The sequence below is a fragment of the Nicotiana tabacum genome, chromosome 23, assembly GCF_000715075.1.
Source record: "Nicotiana tabacum cultivar K326 chromosome 23, ASM71507v2, whole genome shotgun sequence".
NCBI classification, from domain to species: Eukaryota; Viridiplantae; Streptophyta; class Magnoliopsida; order Solanales; family Solanaceae; genus Nicotiana; species Nicotiana tabacum.
Genome location: NC_134102.1, coordinates 116,229,297 through 116,244,974, shown reverse-complemented (window position 1 = coordinate 116,244,974; position 15,678 = coordinate 116,229,297). Strand labels below are relative to the sequence as shown.

The following is a 15,678-nucleotide window of genomic DNA, read 5'->3' as shown; positions in this document are numbered from 1 at the left end:
GTAAGTTTAAGCAAAATTATTTTCAAATTTAGAAATTGGTCATTTTTTTTGGAACAGACCAAAAAGAAAATAGGTTCACGTAAACTGGAACTTCCAAAGATAGTATTTTTTTTTTAATAATGTAGTGTCCGAGTCAACTTAAATACATTTACATTAATTAACTCTACGTGGTATTCTCTATTGTCTATTGATAGCAGAGTTATCTAATATATTTATTGATAGAAAATAACAAGTATCTGATAAAGTAGTCCACATATGTGCAAATTCAAATAATCACATTTATTGAAGAAATTTTTTGAACATGAAGATAGATAAATAATTTTTTTTAAGCTAATGTCGTGTCGGTAAACTTAGAGCCTAGTGTAATTGGTTTTAAATGATACCTAAAAGTAGAAGGATGTTTGATCAATTAATTGGTGTCCGTAGCCAAAATATGATTTTTTTTGGACTCAAAGAATCAAAATATGTGAGGAAAATAACTGGCCACCCATAATATGTATAATGCGGTGAAATACCGCATTATATTTGAACTTAAATGGGCGGGAAGGTATAGCGTCCGTATTTACCGCGTTATATTATAGTGCAGTAAATCATTATACCTACATAAATACCATCTTCTTCCCCAAAAACAGAAGCCCCCCCTCCCCCCAAAAAAACGAGCCAAAACCAGCAGTCCCCCCTCCATTTTTAACGAAACAAAACTCGGGTGGAGCCCACCGGTCCAACAAAAAGTGTAGATTGTTGGTCCCACATCGTATCTAAGGCGTTATCTCGTAGTGAGTTGCTTGTTCGGCTCCAAATCACAAAATTCAACTTTCCAAAAAATTTAAATCGAGGTATTCCGACTTATTTTTTGTTAAAACTCATGTATAAAAAATGCCTATTAGTTATTTTTACTGTGTTCTATGTTATTTCGTGATTGTTTTGCGATTTAATTAATTTGTTATTTTTTATCTGAATTATATTATTAGTGTGATAACAAAATTAGTAAAATAGAGAAATTGCTATTAATTGTTAAAAATGTTAATTAGTTAATTTTTACTTTGGTATATATTTTTTCATGATTGTTTTGTGATTAAATTAATTTATTATTTTTATCCGATTTAGATTAGTTATTTGCTAAAAGATTAGTAAAATAGATAAATTATTATTTTAGGAATAATTAATCTTATTTAGATGTTATTGCTATACATATATGAATATGTGATTTTATTTCCATGTAGTGGTATCTTGTGCCCGTAATTTTAATGTAGTGCTCGTACTTGTAATGTAGTGCCCTTTTAGCGTAGTAAAATGTAGTGCCTTTAGCGTAGTATCTTTGTAGCTATTGAAATTAATTATTTAATTATTTGTTAAACCCAAAAATATCTGAAAAAAGTTGATAGTTCAAATACAAACTCTCTCGAATTCTAGTCAACAAACGTAAGAAAATAACATTAGAAAACAACAATATTTGTCAAACTAAGTATTGTTATATGAATATTTAATAATTAAATCTTGTATAGTTATGAAAATTAATTATTCAATTTTATTATGTTCAAAAATAGGTGAGTAATAAACTAACACATAAAATAATAAACTAACATATAAAATAATAAACAAACATATAAATAATAAACTAACATATAAAATATTAAAGTAACATATAAAAATATCAAATGTATCAACCTAATTAACAATATAGTAAAAATATCGAATAAATTTTAATATTAAAGATATTGCAATATATTTAAAAATGTTAAGCAATAAAAAAGAAAAATACTTTAATTAATATTGTTCAATTTACAGTAGTCGTCATAGAGGTTCCGCCTGTGCATCCCGGACCTGCAGCATTAGAGCTACTATTGCTACAGGCCGAGCATATGTCTTCGGACAGATGGGAGGGGAAGTGTTTGGCCCAGACATTCCGCGCTAGACGGATAGACGATATGTGGGACTTTCTTAGCGCCCACCTACTCCATCCTTGTATAGTCAGACGCCTTCTGGATACGGGTTTCTATAGGATCATAGAGATCGGCCGGTTGCAATTGGACTGGTCGTTGATCACGGCTTTGATAGAGCGGTGGCGACCGGAGACGCACACATTTTATTTATCCATTGGCGAGGCTATTATCACGCTTCAGAACGTGGAGGTTCTGTATGGGCTGCCGGTTGATGAACATCCTATAGCTTATCCGCATGCTCTCAGAGAATATACGGGATTGTCGTACCTGGAGATGTTGCGGCGGCTCACCGGTTTCCAGCCAACGGAAGAGGCTACATTTAGTGGGTATAGTCGTTTGCAGTTGACGCCAGTCCGACTGCATCTGGAGGCGATGAATGCGGACATTACAGATGATATACTGGATCTTCATATTGACCGGTACACGAGATTGTTGATGTTGCTTATGTTTAGTGTGGCATTGTTCCCAAACACTTCGGAAAACCTAGTCAGCTTGAGATTTCTTCATCATCTTAAGCGGTTAGATGATTTACCTGGTTACAGCTGGGGTGCAACTATTCTAGGTTACTTGTATAGGCAGATATGTCGGGCGAGCATAGGCACCCAGTGAGACGTTGCCGGATTTTTGCCGCTGCTGCAAGTGAAAACATAGTCAATTATTTTCATGATTATAACATACATAGTAAAAATATACCTTAAATTTTACGTCCGCATTGTATATTAGGTTTGGGCCTGGGAGCGGTTCCTGCAGTTGCAGCCACCTCTACCACCCATCGCTCCGGATGCACCACCTCCACCGTTTCTTCCTTTAGCTAGGAGGTGGGTTGATAAGTGAGGCTACGGACATGAGGTCAAGGCTCGACATACATAATCCTTGTTACACACCATTTTAAATGGTTCCGACGGCCAATAATGCTCAGCACCCACTAGATGCAACTATCCACTATAGGTATTTAAGTATGCAACAATACTATATTCTTTATCAACGTACCTCGTTGCCGCAAAACCTGTATGTTGTTCATGGCATGTGAGTATGGAAAGAGATAGATGGATCATTTCTCACAGGAGCGTAACCTTCTGGTTTCATTGATGGTGTATGTATTATCCCCCCGGTTATGATGGATAGCAGTGCGAATTTCAAAAATATTTTGCTCGTTGCAATACTGCAAAAATGAATGTCACTGTGCTCGCTTCCTATATTTCTCAAATTTTTTTATTGGTATTGGCATGAATTCAACACCCCTTTCCATCAATGAGGATGCACCTCTAGACCTTTCAACAAACCTCTCCACCATATTCTTGAATGACATCCGCACTATGGCAATGACAGGCAATACACGTGCAGACTTCAATAACCCGTTGAAAGACTCTGACACATTTATAGTCAGAATTCCCCATCTTCTTTCACCATCCGCATGCAAAGTCCACTTGTCAAGCTCATGTCGCATCAACCAAGTATAGGCTCCTTGGTCTTCCTCCCTAATCAATTCCATTCGCCTCCTGAATTTACACTCTTGGTGATCCGTTGCAGTCATCCATATTAAATCATGCAAGTTCTTGTTCGGATAAGCCCTCTGAAATTTGGCCTTCAGTTGCTTCACACAGTAACGGTGGTAGGCATACGGTTCGTGCCATGCACACAAATTCTATACAGAACTTAAAATACCGCCATGACGATCAGATATTAGACAAATACCCGAACGCTGTCTGATAACATGCTCCTTCAAGTGGTTCAAAAATAATGTCCACATCTCTTGGCATTCATTGGCACAAATACCAAGTGCTAGGGGAAATATACTTCCATTAGAATCTACTGCAACGATGATCAACAACTTAATATCATACTTTCCATAGACATGAGTGTCGTCTATGGATATTACCGACCGACAATGCACAAAACCATCAATGGCTGGTTTAAATGCCCACTCTGCTATTCCTGGACTCCGCTCAAGCTTCCATTTAACAACAGACCCGGGGTTAAAGTGTTGCAACGTAGCCATGAACCTGGGTAGAAATACAAAGGACTTATTCCAATTACCATAAACAATTTCAAACGCACGCTTGCGCCCGAGAAATGCCTTTTTTTTGGTAATGGTACACCCATATACATGGTGGACAGATGTTATACACTCTTTGATCTTGTACCTTATGGATGCTTCAATGTGTGGAATCAAGACAAGAGAAATCAAGTCAACATTTAAGTTAAAATAATTCTCACTGAATGTGTCCATTTTACAATTGTGGGTGCCAATGTATTTACCCATAACCCACATATTTGTTTTCTTCTTCCTCGCATGCAGCATCCAATTACAACCTGTAAACTATCTACGACAAATAACCTTGTATACATCCGAAAATGACTCATGAACCACGATCTCACGACACTCTTTTATGTTGTACATTTGCACTGCCCTGCTTAGGCGCGCTTTATCAGCAAAAAGCATGCCCTTTGACAATACCGTTTCTCTAGATTCATCCTACATTGCTGTCCGAATTTCGTCAAGATTCCTTGTAAGGGCATCCACATCCGGCATACTTTGCAAATGATCAAGGTAGAGAATTTTTCTTGAATGAAACAGTGCGTGGGACTCGTACACTCTTGGTCTAACAAGAGGTGGAGCATGCTCCCTCGTCAAATCAGGTTCAGCATTCTCTTCCTCCTCATCATCACCCTCATCGGGGAAGGATGTGTCATCTCCAGACACATCAGCATTATTGTCATAATCAATATTCTTTTCCTGACTCTGTGCATCTGCCAAATCCCGATTAAATATGTAATTTTTGGGCAATTGAGTAAGGACAGAACCTTCAAGTTGCTCGTTTTCACTGCACAACCAATAAAATAATGAGTTTCTCAAATTCATCCAAACTTTACATATAAACTTTATCACTTCACTTACAAATCATAATGTGTTGATATCCATTATGGACATTATCCTGTTAATGATGACTCCCAGATGGACCACCATGATCCAACACACCAAAATTAGGTATATTCCAACTGGTTGTTGGTTCATTACTTGTAAAATTCATATCTGGTCGGTACCCCCTATGGAATATATGAGTGTTAATACAAATTCAATACATAAAAATAAACATCGTAACACAAAGGACAATTGAAGTTTACCACTCAGCTTGTGGATTATGTAAACTAGGGGAGAAATTATCTCCTCACTCCTCATTCGCCCGTGGAGATAAGTTTAGATCAGGCCAAATTCTTTCACCCGTAACCTCTTCGACTAAAACTGCTCCAAAATAACCACCTGATGATTGAGAGATATCCCTACTTTGCGTAACCTCATTATTGCGAATATCTTCAGCCTTAACATATATTTTCAATATTTTTATCACAAGAAGTTCCCGGTTTTCATCCGGAGTCCTCAAAAAATCTTTCAGAGTTTCATCGTCTTCGATGTTAAACTTAGCATAACAAACAACCCCTTACAGAGTAACAGAATACGGATATCTTCCGGTTACTTTAATATTCACTGAAAGTTTGCTCACGCTCATTTTTTTACATAACACCGATATCAATCTATCGTACTCCATTGTAAGTGGCAACTTAACATGACACTGTAGAGAACAACTATATCGTACTGAGTTATTCTCCACCACAAGCTCACCACCCCAATATAATGAAACCCTAATTCTTCACTCTTCAGACATTATAACAAAATGCAAAATAACTTAACAAACAAATATTTAACGAACAAATATTTCGGAAGACTTGAAGGATTCTGAATGGATTTTTACAAAATCCTCCTGAAACTCTTTAAATAAGGAAAAAATTGATGTATAGCGCCTTACATATGTGCGCTATACCCAGTAAAACTATTGGTCTGTCAAATAAGTACAGAAGAATTATTAGTGGCCCAAATTTTACGTATAGCGCGCTAATTCACCGCGTTATACCGCGTTGAAATATTGGTGTGTCAGTCAATACCAGAAGAATTATTTGTGGGCCCAATAATTAAGATTCACCGCGCTACACCTTAACGGACAAACGTGCCGTTAAAGTATAACACGGTAAAATACCGCACTATATATATTATGGTGGCGAATTTTTTTTCACATATTTTAGTTTTTTGAGTCCAAAAGAGCCATATTTTGGTTCCAGGCTCTTATGGTTCCGGGCTCGTGTTTTGGTATTTATTCTCGTCATTTGTCATATCAGCAATTGAAACAAGTGGAGTATTTTCTGCTTCTACTTTGTTCAATTTTTATGTGGCTACTAATCTATCTACCAACTGCCAACAACATGCCTCTTTTCTTAACAATGGTAGAAAAGAAAGGCTTTTTTTAAAATCTAAATAGTTTATTTATTTAACAAAAAGCTTTATTCGTATATAAATTAATCTGGATTGCGGTACAAAATTCAAAAGGTTAGACTTTAAATTTAATAATCGTATTCAATGTGGATTAAGAGGGTATTTGATGAATTGTATCTTCACAGTTAAAGGCGCAGGGCAAAGTATTTTACCTATTATGGGTCTAGGTTTTATCATGAAAGCCCGACAAAATTTTTGTTTTAAAATTTTTAAGAATTAAAATATATCAAAATATGAAAGATTGTGGAGATTTAATATTAATTATGAGTTTTATTCACAAATATAAAATAAATAAGTATGAAATTTAAGTCCTTATTAGAAAAAGTTAACAAATGAGTTATGTGCAAGTCTGCATTCTTTCCATCCAAAAGCATCGCTAGGGTGATCACAATTCTTGCACAAAAAAGTTGTAGTTAGGATAATATGTGCATAATGCTGGTACTAAATTTAGTTTACTAGATTTGAAAATATAAATAGGAAGAGAAATCAAATTGATGGAGATACATGCATCATAGCAGGCGCATCATATTACAGATTTCATACATACACAAATAGATGCACGTGCATCTAGTTGTGCAATACACATGCATCCCACATCAATTATGCACGTGCATCTAGTTGTGCAATACACATGCATCCCACATCAATTATTAAAAAATTTGCTTGCAAGAACAACGAAGTTATAAATGTATGCGTATGTTGTAAAAATAGAGATTAAAGTGAGAAGAGTGAAATTCCCTTAAACAATGAGTCAACCTCAAAATATTCGGAGTATGTGTAGTATGTAAAGCCAAAAGTTTTTGTAGTCTTGTTGAGACTAAATCGTCGTTCTTCTCCATTTTTTCACTTCCTCAGTTGACAATCTGGCTGCAAAGCCAGTAGTCACATGGTGATAGAAGTGTCATCCGAATCAACAGCATCTTTTGATAGAAAGGACTTGTAACCGTTTATTAGATTAATCGAATCAACAACAATTTGGGCAACGAGCAAACTTACTTGGATCATGTGCACAGTGAGGTGGAAACTCGACTACAAAGCAATTGAGAATATAAAAGTGCAACTCATGGTTGATTGTCTTTCTATCATTACACATACACCTAGAAAAGGTCTTTGGTTGGTTATAGATGAATGAACTCAAGAAATAAGCAACATATACTATGAATTAAAGAAAGAAGAATGTGATTAGTCAAGGTAGGAAAACAAACACATATATAGGTTTCTAAGACAGCCAGCTTACAAACATAGTTGTATTATGATTAAGGGACAAACATCAAGACAATTGTTTGACCAAAATTAGATCTAAGTTTAAATAATTAGATTTTTTTAATAAGATAGAATTCATTTTAGCCAACAATAATATCCACTAGATTATTTAGCTAGTGTCGTGACAGAATGTAACAAGATCTGTGGTAACAGTGGTGAATATATGACAATGAACAACACTTAATGGCATAAATACGAAGTAGAAAGAATTAGATAGTAATAAATGGCGTATAATGGTATTTACATAAATAAGTGTAACAGATATGACCGAAAAAAAAGGATGGAATCGTGTAATGTTCCTTCTTACAATGATAAATGATTAATGAGCCTTTGAATATTCAGATTCTCCTTGGATCGTAGGAGAAAGACTAGACAAGGATCTCAAGAAAAAAGGTGTCTTTTGTATGTATCTAATAAAGCAAGAATTGATAGGGTTTTTCTTTCTTTCTCGGCGCACATTAGGTGACTAACTAACCTGCGCCATCGCCGGAAATGGGAGGAAGAGGAAGACTGAAGAAGAACAACAGCAAAACACCAGTAATGGAAAGGAAATTGACGGATGTTATCACACGCGAGCAAGGCAAAAGGATACTAAAGCAAAGGAGAAAATGCAGGAGGAGGAGCAGGACCAGGAGAACGACATCGACTCAAATTGGCCGGATCTGGGCAATTATCGAGTCCAAGTAGCTACACCAGTGAGTTCTAGCAAACAATCGACACCTACGGTGAATTCTAGCAAAGAAAATAGCACAGTGATGATTACAAATGAGCAACCAAGCTCGAGCAAGGTGCAATTCAATGGAACAGTACATGCAAGCCCAAATAAGGAACAGAGGACCATTGCACTCGATAACCAGAAGGAAACTCAGCAGAAAAATACAGTACCAGCAGTGGAGAAGGGACGATCATGGACAGGTTACTTCAGGAGAACAAATTGACAGCGAAAGGTATGAATCTAACTTACATACCCCCCCAGTGATGAAGGATGGTGAAGTAGTGGTACAACTGATGGAAGAGGACACTGAAGAAGAAAACCAAAAGTGGAATCTAGATGTTATACTCTATGTGGTGGGGGAATACTCCATCAATTGGGGTTATTAAGAGATTCATAGCTAACCAATGGGTTAATGTTCAGAAACCTAAGGTTTTATTCCACAATGATGGGTACTTCATTATTCTGCTAAGTAATAATGAAGAGAGGGAGAAGGTGATACTGAATAGTCCTTATACAATCAATAGTAGACCAATTATTATTAGACAATGGTCGGAGAATTTTGATTTTAATGAAGAAGTGTTGAAAACCATCCCCTTATGGGTCAAGTTCCCGAACTTGCCACTTAATTACTGGAGTAAACAAGCCCCAAGTAAAATTAGAAGTGGACTGGGGAAGCCATTATATACTAATGCCTGTACTACAATAGCGGAAAGAGTCTCATATGTTAAGGTCCTGATTGAAATAGATGTTACAAGACCTTTGCCAGAGAAGGTTAAGCTGTATGATCCTAGAGGAAAGGTGATAGAACAAATGGTTCAATATGATTGGAAGCCATAATATTGCCAAACATGCTGTCAATTAGGCCATTCATGTAGGGACGAAAGGAAGCAGAAGCATAAAGGATTGATACAAAAGAATATGGAAGTGAAGCAGAAACATGAGTAGAAAAAAGTCAGAATACTTGAGCCTGTTGTTGACAAAATTGATGCCCAAGGAAGATTCATTGACCAGTTAGAGAAAGCACCAACTGTGCAGCAAAGTATTTAGGAAGCTGAACCACAGTGGTAAGTTGCTCGAGGAAAATCTGCTACAAAGAAGAATGCAGAAGTGACAAGGGAGAATGAAGTGGACATTGGTAATGTCTTCAAAGCATTAGTTGGTACAGCTCAAAAGATAGTTCAACTGTCTGAAGCCCAAGGAGTGAGGGAGAAACAGAACAAGAAGGCTAGGGAAGGAACTCCACAACAAATATCCATATCATGATGAATATTATATCATGGAATATGAGGGATTTGAATAAAGTTTATACACAAAAAGAACTAAAAATATTCTGTAGAACAAATAAAGTGGTGCTGATAGCTATAATAGAACATAGAGTGAAGAGAAGCAATGCAGACTCAATAATAAGGAAGGCCCTTAACAACTGGAAATGGGTGGACAATTACAATGAAGCTCCTGGAGGCAGAATATGGATAGCATGAGATCCAACTCAGGTGGACTATGTGCTTATTAGAACTCATGAGCAGTAGGTAAATATGATGCATCATAGAACCAGTTTCAATTACTGTGTAGTCTATGGTAAACATACAATTCAAGATAGGAAGAACTTATGGGAGGAGTTGTTAGGATCAGTGCAGAGTACGAAACAATCCTTGCCTCATAATGGGTGACTTCAATACTGTTCTAAGTAGTGAGGATAGGATTAATAGTAACCTTGTGCAAGAGGTTGAGATAAGGGATTTCAAGCTATTCTTACTGCATGCAGAATTAGATGAGCTGAAAACTGTGGGAAGGCAATACACATAGACTAATAACCATGTCCATAGTAGGATTGATAGAATTCTGGTTAATGCAGAATGGATACAAAAATGGCCTCACATGGAGGGGATAACTATTAACCCATGATTTTCATATCACTGCCCTTTAAGTGTGAGTTTTGACACTAATAACCAAGCAGGCATGAGACTCTTCAAATTTCTCAACTGCTTGGCAAGTTTGAGTGCATTTGAGAGGATAGTGCAGCATTTCTAGAGGAACAAAAAGGAAAGACCTACAATGCTATCTGTGTGGAATAAACTCAGAAATCTGAAAGGTGCCCTGAAGCACATGAATAAGCAAGAATTCAGTGGAATAGAGAACAAAATACAAGCAGCAAGGGGGAGATTAGAGAGTATACAATATCAAATGAACATCCCAGGCCAAGATGATAAGAAAATAGCCCTTGAAAAAGCTACAAAACTAGAACTGGAAAAATGGTGGATGGTTGAGGAAAGCATCTTAAAACAAAAGTCTAGGATACAATGGCTTAAGCTTGGGGACTCCAATACAGCATACTACCATGCTTGCATGAAAAATAGGCAAGCAAGGAATAACATTGGCAGACTAGTCACTTGGTCCAGCTGAAGTGGAGGAAGAAATTCTAAGATTTTATAGGGGCCTACTTGGTACTGCAGCAGCACAATTGCCAGTTGTTAACCCTGAGATCGTGCAGAATGGTCATATACTAAATAGGAGGCAACAATTATAGTTAATAAGGCCAGTTACCAGAGAAGAAGTGAAACAAGCTATAATGGACATTGGTGACAACAAGGCACCAGGGTGTGATGGGTACAACTCCTACTTTTTTAAGAAGACATGGCACATATTGGGGGAGAAAGTCACTGCAGTAGTTCAAGAGTTCTTTGAAAATGCAGATATGTGCAAAGTTGTTAACTGTACAACAATCACCTTGGTACCAAAGATTCAAAATCCAACAAATATAAGGGACTTCAGACCAATTTCATATTGTACAGTCCCATATAAGATCATTTCAAAAGTGATTACAGCAAGAATGAAAGGGGTGATGGAAGACTTGATAGATAATTGTCAAGCTGCCTTTGTACCTGGGAGATTGATTACAGATAACAGACTTATGAGCCATGAACTGGTCAAAGGATATGGAAGGAAGAATATATCTCCTAGATGTATGCTCAAAATAGACATGCAAAAGGCATATGACTCTGTGGAATGGGTGTATATTGAACAAGTGTTGAGACTACTAAACTTTCCTGCAATGTTTGTGAAGTGGATAATGGCTTGCATCAGAACTGTGTCCTACTCAATGTTTATCAATGGTAAACCTTCTGTACTATTTGAGGCAAGAAAAGGCTTAAGGCAGGAAGATCCACTCTCCCCTTTCTTATTTGTTCTGGCAATGGAGTACCTAAGTAGGTCATTGAAGACATTGAAAGATAATAAACAGTTTAGATTCCACCCAAGGTGTGCCAGATTCAACCTAGTTCAGCTAGGATTTGCAGATGACTTACTTTTGTTCTGTAGAGGTGATGTTCAATCTGTACAGATACTGCACAAGCATTTCCAGCTATTCTCAGCAGCATTAGGCCTGATTTCCAATCCAAATAAGAGCTGCATTTATTTTGGTGGGGTGAACAACATGATGCAGAAACAAATTATGGAGATGCTAGGCTATACAAAAGGTGAGCTACCTTTTAGATATTTGGGTATTCCTTTGAGTACTAAGAGGTTGTCTACTATACAGTGTGGACCCCTAATAGAGAGGATGCTAAGCAGGATTCAAAGCTAGACCACAAAGTTCCTATCATACGCAGGGAGAGTAGTACTAGTCAAAAGTGTGTTATTTGCTATACAAACCTTTTGGGCCCAGATTTTTATATTGCCTAAGAAAATCATCCACTTCATAGAAGCTATCTGTAGAAGGTTTCTATTGACAGGAAATGCTGAACCAACAAAGAAGGCTTTGATAGCCTGAGAGAAATTATGTACACCAAAGGTAGCTGGGGGTCTGAACTTCACCAATGTGGAGCTATGGAACAAAGCTGCCATCTGCAAGCTGTTGTGGAGTATTTGCACTAGGAAGGAGAAGTTATGGGTACAATGGGTGCATACTTACTACATAAAGGGAGGCACTGTCTGGAATACAGCACCAAAGAGTGCATCATGGGCCATACAAAAGATCTTCAAAGCAAGAAACTACTTTGCAAGCGCAGAACTCTCTGAAGATGATATTCAGAAGATGGTGAAATGCTCTATCAAATGACTATACAAAGCCATGCAAGGAGAATTCCAAAAGATGATATGGAGGAAGTTAGTATGCAACAATTAGGGACAACCCAAGTGGACATTCATCCTAAGGCTAGCAATTCAGCAAAGACTGGAAACTAAAGAGAGACTAGCAAGATGAGGTGTAATTGCAGAACAAACATGCTCATTGTGTAACAAGGAAAATGAGACAGTGCAACACATATTTTTTGACTGTGAGGTAACACGGAAGATATGGAATGGTTTGCTGGAATGGCAAGGTATACGAAGATCAAAGAATTCATGGAAGGAGGAAGTAACATGGCTGGCACATGTGAGCAAAGGAAAGAGTGCAGGTGCAGCAATATGTAGGATGACGCTAGCAGTTGAAGTATATCACTGTTGGCAAGAAAGGAATAATGTGATTTTTCAGAAGAAGAGAAGAACAAATAATGCTATACTTCGACTTATCATTCAGGAAATACATATAAGGGCAACTAAATTTCCTTATCTAGATAGAGAAATGACTAACTTGAATTGGTATCCTGATGTAAACTAGAGCATGAAACAGTTTGGTAGCAGTAGTAGCAGTAAGGATAGGTATCTCCTAACTGGGGGCTTCAAGTCCGGTAGGAGATATGCTAGAGCAAATTTTGTAATAGTTTGTATGGGCTGTAAATATTGTTACTTGGTAAATAAAATACTTTAATTACCAAAAAAAAATAAAGCAAGAATCTCTAGAGATTATCAAAGTTTTCTCTTACAAATGAGTGTTCAATGCCTATGTCTCTTTCTATTTATAAGAGGCCATGTGCCATAATACCCTAATAGTACAGATCCTAGGAATATTCTCTTTAAAGTCAGATCAACAAAACTAGTCGTTACTGTTCCGTTAAGGGGAGTGCTCGTCCTCGGCCTCGATCTCTTTCGACTCCTCGATCTAGTCCTTATCTTTCATCAGATCACTTCGGCCTTGAATCTATCTCTTATTGAAATCATACTGATGACATGTGGCAACCTTCGAAGACTCTCCCAGTGCTAACGTGGCCTTAGTCTTACTAGGATAATTTTGGCTCATATAGTTAGTTCCTTTGCTTGTTGAAGTCGTCTTTGCGGGAGAGTTCAATGAATGGATAATGTCGTTCATGGTCGTCCTCGTGGTCGAGCTTGCCGAACAGATAACATGAGTCGTGGTCGTTGCAACGAGCAGGCGACGTGGCTCTCCGTGGGCCACGTATTTCAAATTCCTTAAATTTTTTGGGTGATTTGTCGAAACCATCTGGTCCAAGAGATGGGGTGACGTCATGATGTCATACGCCATGATGATGCTTGTTCCCGACACATTATGTCGATTCGCGCGTGACCTTTGATTGGATTTGCTGTTTTAATTCTGGTGCCAATTATGATGAGTCGTTTCGGGTTTGGTGCCTTAATCTCTATAAATAGAGATGGCCAAGCCTAAATTTGAAACTTTTATTTTTCCAAACTTTGAGACTTCAAACTTCCTCCCTTAACCTTTCCTCTCTGCTTCATTATTCTTTATCGTATCCCAAACTTTCATCCCAGTATTCCTCTTCACTTTCTCATAAACATGTAGAGTTTACCATTTATTGTTTGTAAAGGGAGTCACATCGTTCCGTTGGCGATGGTGTTCCCTGCTCACGGGGAGAATGTAGTTGCCACCACAGAGGATGAATCTTTTTTGTCGGTGGAAGAGATCATCCCCTACAACCTTGAAGCCAGGTCTGATATCCAACGATCGCCGGACGTGGTGCCTGGAAAATTCATGTCGACAATGGTGCCCAAACAGTTGGCTGAATTTAAAGCCAAGTTCAGCCTCCATATCGAACTGATCCCTACTGAGGGGGATGAAGTACATGTTCATCGCCCCGGGTACTACGCTCTATACGCTTACTCATTCACTATCGGTTACTCATTTCCTCTTCTCCCGCTAGTGGAGGAGTTTTGTTGTCACTACGGCATCTTCCCCGCTTAGCTCGCCCCTTACGTTTACAAGGTCTTCAAGATAGTGAATACCTATTCGCCATTTGGTGCACCTATTCGCCCCTAGCTTCTATAGGGAGACGATGCTGAACCTTCGCCACCGTGGAGACAAGTGCTTGGTAGTGAAGATGGACGATGATCACGCCCAACTATGCCTTATAAAAAGGACTAAGCAGTCGCTGCAAAAATAATCCGGTTCAAGAGTCCGGAGTCGAATCCCACAGGGAACTAACCTATTTGCTACAACTTTTAGTATCGCTAATGATAAGCTCAGACAATTTTCAGAGTTCAAGATTTTATTTGATAATTAATAGAAATTATTTAACTAAGGAAAAATGACAATAAAAACTATCAATAAACAAGAATGAAGTTGAATTCAAGGGTAAAAGAATCTAGGGTTATTGATTTCCCTAATTGTCGGATTAATTCCTGATACGTTAGCTATAATCTCGCCGTAACACTCTATAAAGATGATGATTTCTTGCTTACCGTACTTATCTCTCGATCAATTACGATAGTTTACTAGAAGCATTCTCTCGAACTACTCTAGTTGACAATTTGTACAACTCAAAAATATCACATCAAAGCTTCATTATCTCTAATCCCGTTTTTAAATTCAAGTAACTAATCTCTTAACTTACTCGAAAGTGGCGTTGTTCAACAACAATCTAATCAAGTTTTCTTTCTCAAGCAACACTAGACTACTAGACAAGATTAATCAAGGGCCCTTTCAATTAATCACAAGAAACACATAGTTGAACAATTATAGAGTAAAAATGGCTCAATTATATCAAAACGTAATAAAGACTTCATCCAACAATTAGTTCCATCAACCCTAGATGACGAGTTTTGCTACTCATACTACTATGCAAGATTACAATATAAGAAGTCATAACCAACAATGGAATTAAGAAGATGAAGATGAAAAACTCGTAGGAGAATTCTCTGTCTTGCTCTTTTTTTGTTCTTGCCTCCACAGTTCTTCTAAAAACAGAGATACCCTCCTTTTTGGGCGAGCTGGGCTTCATATAGGTCAAGGTTAGTCGCCTCTCAAATTATAAAATTGGCCTTGGACGATTTTTTCTCTGAAGCACGTGCGCGGCCGCGCATCGACCGCGTACTTTGGCCAGTTTCTGCTGACATACGCGGCCAGTGCGCGGCCGCGCATAGACCGCGCACCTGGAGGATTTTCTGCAGCATTTTTCTTTCTTCTTTTTAAGCGTGCTAACCTCCAATTGGCCTTCAATGCTCCATATTAGCTCCAAAACACTATTTAACGTCCTCATAACCCGTAATTGCTCCTGCAAAGCATAAAGTTCTTAATTAGAGCAATTTGTTATCATTTAATATTCAAATATCAATAAATTACAACTAAGTTAGAGTGCAAA

General features: G+C 37.7%; 2 protein-coding genes across 2 annotated transcripts; both read left to right on the top strand.

Annotated features, from left to right (window-relative positions):
- Nucleotides 1–1,928: 1,928 nt before the first annotated feature.
- On the top strand, nucleotides 1,929–2,552 carry LOC107779925 (serine/threonine-protein phosphatase 7 long form homolog). The gene has a single exon (XM_016600428.2). The coding sequence runs from the start codon at nucleotides 1,929–1,931 to the stop codon at nucleotides 2,550–2,552; it is 624 nt and encodes a 207-aa protein (XP_016455914.2).
- Nucleotides 2,553–8,596: 6,044 nt separating this feature from the next.
- Nucleotides 8,597–9,085, top strand: LOC142177346 (uncharacterized). Its single transcript, XM_075245821.1, has one exon. The coding sequence runs from the start codon at nucleotides 8,597–8,599 to the stop codon at nucleotides 9,083–9,085; it is 489 nt and encodes a 162-aa protein (XP_075101922.1).
- Nucleotides 9,086–15,678: the final 6,593 nt, after the last annotated feature.

Bases quoted from the DNA above. Each gene is read 5' to 3' on its own strand.
- LOC142177346 (XM_075245821.1), top strand. From the start codon at position 8,597: ATGTGGTGGGGGAATACTCCATCAATTGGGGTTATTAAGAGATTCATA.
- LOC107779925 (XM_016600428.2), top strand. From the start codon at position 1,929: ATGTGGGACTTTCTTAGCGCCCACCTACTCCATCCTTGTATAGTCAGA.